This window comes from Puntigrus tetrazona, chromosome 10 (genome assembly GCF_018831695.1).
Source record: "Puntigrus tetrazona isolate hp1 chromosome 10, ASM1883169v1, whole genome shotgun sequence".
Classification (NCBI taxonomy): domain Eukaryota; kingdom Metazoa; phylum Chordata; class Actinopteri; order Cypriniformes; family Cyprinidae; genus Puntigrus; species Puntigrus tetrazona.
In genome coordinates, this window is record NC_056708.1 from 14125511 (window position 1) to 14132963 (window position 7453).

A 7453-nucleotide genomic window follows, 5' to 3' on the forward strand; every position below is an offset into this window, starting at 1 on the left:
GTGCCAGCAGGGCGCAGCCATGTCTAACCACATGTTTCAGTCAACTCTCACCCCGAGATCCAGGAACAATACGGCGATTCCTATTGGTCCGCGCGTGCGCCAACTGACCAAATGAGCGAACGCCATTGGAGGACGAGTCCCGTCAATCCCGGCGGGTCAACCCTCTCGTTGCTAAGGCGAAACTGGTGATGATGCTGCTGCTGCTGGTGATACTGCACCCACCGTAGAGAGAGTATGCAAACCAGCTTTGGCAAAAGATGCCGTGAATATTGACAGAAAAAATGACGGGAAAGGGGGTGAAGTTGTTCTAACTGCCTTTCGGGACGTTTGACGAGGACCTTTGGGATATATTTGCTCAGATTGGCTTAATTACAGAGGCAATTGTGGAGACATGCGTTATCGGAAAGCTGGATGAAACTTGCAGGTGTTTTCCGACAGGCGTCGCACCGCCAGGCTGCTGTTTCATGGGGGTAATGCATTCTGCCTTGTTTAGTTAAATCTGCCTTCTGTCTCTGCCTAGAGATCGGGATTTCACAGCAGTTTGCCCGCGTGCTGAAGGTTTCGCTCGGTTCTCGAAGTGACGTGAAAGTGGATCGCGCTCGTCGGGCGGCAAGATGATCATCAAAGTCTCCAATTGCAATTTCCAGTTTCTCCCTGTTCAAGGATCAGAATCTAAAACATAAAGCACGTGAACGTCATTCCCTGTGTACAGAACAAGTTGTTCTTCAAGAAGCAAGCATGCACCATTCAACTTACACAGGCATATGACACACCGGGATGCCATGCTTATTTATCGCCCGAACTGTTGCTGGATCTCCACATTGGCAGTTTAAGGATTTGAAATAATGCTTGATCAGCATAACGCTGACCGAATCTAATCCAAGAAAAGCCATGTACCGGAGAGCCTTTTTAATTTGATGTACGTGGCCCTTTGGGGCAAAAACTAGTGGTTAGTTTTAGTTTATTTAGTCACTGCGCCTTTAATGTGTGTCGGGGCCGTATGGGTTGTGTTATGGACTGCGTGATTGAATTAGGTTTATGTAGTGAAACACCAAAGGCATTTAAGGAGTCGGTGGTTGCGCGAATATTCCAGCAAAATAATCCTCGGAGAGCTCGGCACCGAGAACATATGCAGACACCGGAGAGCATTTCTTATGGACTCATCCACACCTAGGTGCACTCGATCACTCTCCACTCTTTCTATCGGATTATGGATTTATTTCTCATGAGCGACAATCATGCGCTCGGCATGTGTTTTCTTCTGCAAGATGTTTCGGCGCGTGCCTCTTCCTGTTTAACTTGACAATTAAAAGCGACGACCCCGAGAGCTGCCGATCGTTTTTTTTAACATCTACAATCAAGGACCCGAGCGGGAACTTGCTGCTTTTAGCAGGTGACACTTTCTCAAAGACACTGACAGCAGATGAGGGCGAAACTTTTGTGTCGCCGTTTCCATGCGTGACAATCCCACGAGGACATAAAGGAGTAATTATGCCCTTAAGAAAACGAGGTGAGAAATAAACATCGCAGCGTGCGTGCAATCGTGGAAACGTGATTGTTGTATGACTGTATGGCGGTCGCTTTTTGAGGCAGCATTATTTCGGGTTAAAACGTGCATGCGTGAATTGAGAAATTGTACACTGAGCAAATAGTGTAGAAATGTTATAGAGACATTGCTGGTGCGTTTTACGAATACTTACGAAGAAATGGCAAGCAACACACTAAAAAAATACATTTTGAAATAGTGTTTTCGTGTAAAACGTACTCGAGTAAGGTGCAATATTTATAAATATGTATATTAAAGAATATACTGACCAGTATATTCTTATTTAAGAGTATACTGTATACTTTTATTTAATCTAATGAAGACGAAATTATTTTAAAACACGAATGCTACATGTTGTCTCTCAATATGTGGCCATAAAAGCTTTATTCATAATGCTCATTTGTGCAAAATGTTGAAATATAGCACGACACGTGACAAATTCGTATAGTAGTGTAAGGCAGAGCATCAGGGCTTGATTATTTGAATGTGTTGCTGTTGCAAAGATGATCATGTTATAGCAGGACTGTTGTGGCTGTGCCTTAATTATCCTTTTTTATTTTGACTTCTGTGCCTTCTAAGCCTAAAATATGTGTAATTATATACGTAGGCATACTAATAGTGTAATTATACTCTGCTGTAAGTTTGTAGTCTGTAAAAATAGACACAAGTATGGCCAACCTGCCTATGACCTCGGATGATCTCTGGTTTGTATTTATATTTCAGACTGCTATGCAGCTGAAGTTACTCTTTAAATACCTACAAGTCTTTTTTATGCACACTGTAAATGTAGTACATCTCCAATTTTATTGTCCTATAAGTTGATCGTTAGCACAGGTCTCATTTGAGCATCCACAGTAATCGTCCGCGTGTTACTATTAAAATGTTTGTGTTGTTTTTTTCAGTTTTTCTAAACTGTGGTGCTCAGAACGATCTGTCGAATACAGGAATGAACCCCCGTCCTGTCCCCAGTGTCTGTTTGTCTGTGTGACTAAGTGACTGAGTCATGCTCAGTCACTCTGATGATCTGTGCCAGTAGTAAAGGGTCTCTCATAGTCTCTGCAAGTTGTTAACTGGTTACTACGTTATAAAGCATGCAGGGATGCGGTGAATTGTTTGAAGACAGCTTCTCTGCTGTTCTCTTTAAGCATGTCCCATTGGAAGTACAGCTTGATCGTCAGTTCAGAGATTCTGAGTCGATGCAAATCTCCGTTCACAACCCATTTTAGTTTTATAATGTGACACGCTGAGCAAAACCCACATCGATGAATGATTCACGGTTTGACTAGGAATGTGTGTTAATCGGGAGAGAAATTTGTGCAATTCAAACACTGTTTACAAGGGAAAACGGTGGATTGTGATGTGAGAAGACAACAGGGTACGGATTTCGTCGCTGAGGAAAGCATTATTTTTGATGAAGAAATGGTTGAAAGTTAAAATGTCTTACAAACATTAAGCTTTTTGCTTCACAAGACAAATGTATTTTACCTGTACTTGCTTAGGTGGCCTGAAGGCGAGTATATTTTCAAGAAATTTTCAATATTTGGGTAGGATGAACCATTCCTTTAAATTATAAATGATTATAATGTGTGTGTGTGTATGTGTGTGTGTGTGTGTGTTAGACAGTTCCATGTTAAATGTCGCAGATTTAATGCCAGTGGCATAACATTTCTTCTGTTTTACAGACACGGCCAGGGCAATAAGCCTCCTGGAGGACTACTGCTCCAAACTGAAGAAACCAGAGGAACAACAGCTCAAAACTGCCATCTTACGAGTCATGGGCATTTTCAAAAGCAGTCTTTTCCAGGCTCTCATAGGTAAGCTTATGTTTTCCTTTTATAAAAAGAACCATTTTTCCTTGTAATAGGAAAATAGGTCAATGAAAACACGAGGCGCAGAATAAAGTTGTTGATAAGTGATTTTCTGAGCGGCATACAGATGTTTCTTGCTAATAGCTTTTTAAAATATATTTGCTTGAGTTTATTCACGCCAAGAGTTCATTGTTCTAGTATGAAGCAGTGTATTTATGTCTTGAGGTCAATGTTTTCTTTTTTTTATTATTTGTTCCATTAAGATTGCATGTGCTTTGTCTGCTGAGGTGACATTTGCTCATAGTTCATTCTTAAGCAGTGGGCACATTCTGCCGCTTTAGGGCTTTTTTTTCTGAAATATAGTTATTTTTAACCTTGCTGATGTGGCAGGAGATGCTTCCCTGTGCCTCTGGTATTTTAAACGTGTTCTTCATAAGCTCAAATCTCCGCAAGGCAAGCTTTTGTCTTTTCTGTAAAGAAGAATCAGATTGGTTTTGAATCTTGATTGGTTTAACTCCTTTATTCATACTCAAGGTCAATTGCAGCTTAAGGACAAATGCTCTCGTGTGCTTTTAGTAAGCATCAGTGAGAGCAAGAGATTGATGGTTTTGACTTCCATGATTTTATTAAATGTTTAGACACTTCGTTAGTCAAATACAGAGTGTGCAATTGATGATTCAGGAATATAACGTCTTATAATAATTTCTATAATGAGATGGACCACTGTGCTGTCACAGTCTGTTTCACTTGGATGCTGATCTTTATTCTAAAGGTTCATTCAATCAATTAGTAAAGAAACGCAGAAATGTGCAGCGGGAGGTGACCAATGGTCAGAGCGTGTTTGCTTAATAAAAAAAAAAAAAAAGTGTAAATGTATCCATGAAATAAATTGCTTCATTTAGTTGCTTTATATAAATATTCCATTGGTTTTCAAGAAAGAGTAGGAAGTCATGCATCTGTTTAAGTTTTCTACGTTTGTAAGTGTTGGATGAGATTTATTATCGTAGCAAAATTGCGTAAAAAAACTAAACGGTGTGTTTAGATGCAATATGCTAAATCATAGTTGTGTGCTGGAGATGTGGTGTCATGATCTGGGGATTGGGATTTTGCCTTGGATAATGTAATAATTGTGAAATTTTCCTCTCCATAATCTGTAATATCTGTAATTCCTTTTATTCTGCTCTGACCTTTGCCTCAACCATCTGATTGTGTTCACGGCAGATTGCTTTCTATTAATTGGAAAAGGTGACGTGATCCTAAGAGGCCTTCACGTTCATTCACAGATGTTGGCTGAATGCATTACACCACCTAACGCATTTAGAAACTACCTGTATAATTAGCTTGCATCTTTGTTACTAAAAACAATTTGAAATAATCGTTTAGATCTTACACCCCTTTCTATTGATTTTCAGTAAAATGCTGTTAAAGGTTAAGGTCACTTCCTGAAATAGCAGTAATCATCTTAGAAGGCATTAGCATGAGAGTAATCTGGATGGTTTGCCATCATGCTAGAGAAGTGCAGCCTCTTAACTGCTTAACCTATTCTCCCATTCACCAGGAAACATTTACATCTGACGGCACAGGTTGAACGTTTCGGGTTAGATCAAAAAATATAAGGTTCTGTACCTCGAGATTCTGTTGAATTGCAACCCTGAAGGCAGTGACATTTTGATTTACATTATAGCAGTAGTTTTGGCAGTGCACAGTTGTTCAGAATGGAGAAGCCAAAATGAAATGGCCTGTGTTATTTTGACAGAAAAGCACCCTCCTGTATCACACAGTTCAGATCTCAGTTCAGTATTTTACTGTTTAAATCAAAAGTTCTCCGGAATGGCTCTGTCTTTTTTTAGAGTCGGTCTTTTTGATGAGATTTCCTGGCTAAATATTCTCTATCACAGCTGCTCATTGGAACCCTTTAGATACAGAGCCACTGCGGTCTAATCGGGAAACCAACCACAGTCTGCCAATTTGTTCCATAGAGGTTTTTAATGGGCCCTATTTGTCACTGTCATCTGAACAAGGTTGGACACTGCCCTCTTAATAGAAGAGCCATGACGGCGTACTCCTGTTTCACAGAGAAACCGTCCCACGAGAAGCCTTTTTTTTTTTTTTTTTTTCATTCTGCTAAACTGTAATCAGATCTGTTACTCTTGCAGGAAGGGGTTTTCCTGATACCAGGAGATTGGATGATGTCTGTTTGGTCCGAGTTCCTCGGCTAGAACAATACAACTGCTCTGCTACAGTTTGTAGAGTTCAAGAACGCTCATCAAAGTTTAGTCTGGCTTTGTGTCACAGACAGCAGGATCCAATAAGGATTACATCATTTATTGTGTCTGTGTCTGTGCGAGAGTATGTTGTTCTAACTTAATCCATGTTAGCAATCCCAATAAATTTACTATTCATAATTTAGCACAGAGAACAATTAAATGAGGAAAATAAAACGGATAGGAATTTATACACTGGAAATAGTTTTTTCTAAAATCCATCCAGATGTTTGAAGGGGATGGGGATGTCAACCTTAAACAAAGTACACTCTTAAACGTGAAGGTGCTTCAACAGGTTCTTCACAGCAAAGCCCTAGAAAAAACATTTTTGTTTCCACAAAGAACCATGCAATCAGCGGTTCTTTAAAGAACCATCTCTTTCTTTTTTGAAACACAGAGATCTTGAAGGTTCTTTATGGAGACAAAAAGTTTCTTCTATAGTATCATGAAGCACCATTATTTTTAAGAGTGTAGCTTCTTTAGGATGAGAAATTTTCATTGAAAGTTTGATTTCATTGTCACTTTACTGTTAAAACATCCATATTTGACACTTAAATTATTTTTGAGGGAAGATTAGCGGCGATTTTTTTTTNCCTGCTCTAGAATAATCTAGGCTCCCTGTAGCATGTTCTCTGCTGTTAATCCTGCTGCTTTGTGATAGCAGCATGTTATCTCTCTCTTTCCCCTCGCTCTTTCGTCTGGTCTTGTTTATTTCCTTGAACAAGTGGACACGAGTTTATGTGTCTCACATGGTGGTGGAAACCATGCCTCAAACCGAAGGACTCTGGGCGAGGACTTCTGTCTGAGAGTGCTGGCTCTATTTACAGGTCAGTGTAATACTGTTTGTCAGGTTAATGTTTGACCCAGATCTGAGATCAGTGGTTCGTAGTGTATTTTGTGAATACATTTTACTGGGAAATGCATTTTGGGAGTTGTGAAGATAGCGAGTAAGCGGTCTGAGCGAATATATATGAATATAGTCATAGTTTTCTGACAGGCTGTATGAGCGGTATTAATAAAAGCATAGATTACAGAGGCGTTAAAGGTATTGGTGTAAAACTCTTCTAGATAATAACATACTTCTAGTACAAGTGGGTCAGCATCTCATCTTAATGTAACAGAGATCACTGTCTTCACTTGTTACAGGTTATTTATACATTAAAGCTGTCTAAAAGCTACTGCCCGTGTATTGCCTTTTTCGATCTATCACATTATGAAGTATTGTTTTGAGATAACGTCTAAAGGAAAGCTTCACCCAGAAATAAAAGATCAATTCTAACCTTAATGTTAATCCAAATCCGTGTGCTATCGTTCTGTGGAACACGTGTAGAATTTTTGTAGACTTTGTTTTGAAATGGATGGCGAACAAACAAGTGGAGTGACATGAGGAGGCATAACTTTTTTTGTATTCCTTTCAATTCTGTTTCACTTTTTATGCTACGAATCTTGGCCTGTTTATAAATAGTCAACCTGCGTGTTTATTTCATGGTATAATTTTAGTTTATAATAAGTCAGTGTTTACAGAAACGTGATGCCACATGCGTTTGGTTGGATACCAGCTTTGGCCCCACCTCTGAAACAGATGGCTGAAAATGATCAGATGCCCTCAAGGACAGTGAAGTTTCTGGGAAGATATTAATGCTGGTCTAAAGATGCAAATGTAATGTGAATAATTTCCTTACCAAGCCTTTAGCTCCGGAACCACAACCACAAAGAAACTGCTGAGCCCACCTCTGTTTCTCTGCGTAATTATGCCAATGGCAGTGGGATTCCAGTTCACTTCATTTAAAGAGAATAATGTTGCCATCTTGTGGAGTTTTGTGGAAATATATATA

General features: G+C 39.6%; 1 protein-coding gene across 2 annotated transcripts in view; it reads left to right on the forward strand.

Moving 5' to 3' along the window:
* The first annotated feature begins 39 nt into the window (after positions 1–39).
* The window catches only part of LOC122352553 (disks large homolog 1-like), a 10225-nt gene continuing 2811 nt past the window's right edge, over positions 40–7453 (forward strand). The window contains exons 1-3 of one of the 2 annotated variants that reach the window (XM_043249997.1): positions 40–1510; positions 3229–3360; positions 5511–6203. In XM_043249997.1, the coding sequence (XP_043105932.1) occupies positions 1492–1510; positions 3229–3360; positions 5511–5722 (363 nt within the window). In that variant the 5' untranslated portion in view covers positions 40–1491 and the 3' untranslated portion in view covers positions 5723–6203. Of the gene's footprint in view, positions 1511–3228; positions 3361–5510; positions 6204–7453 lie in introns of those variants that run through there. The other variant, XM_043249996.1, reaches the window with a different exon arrangement.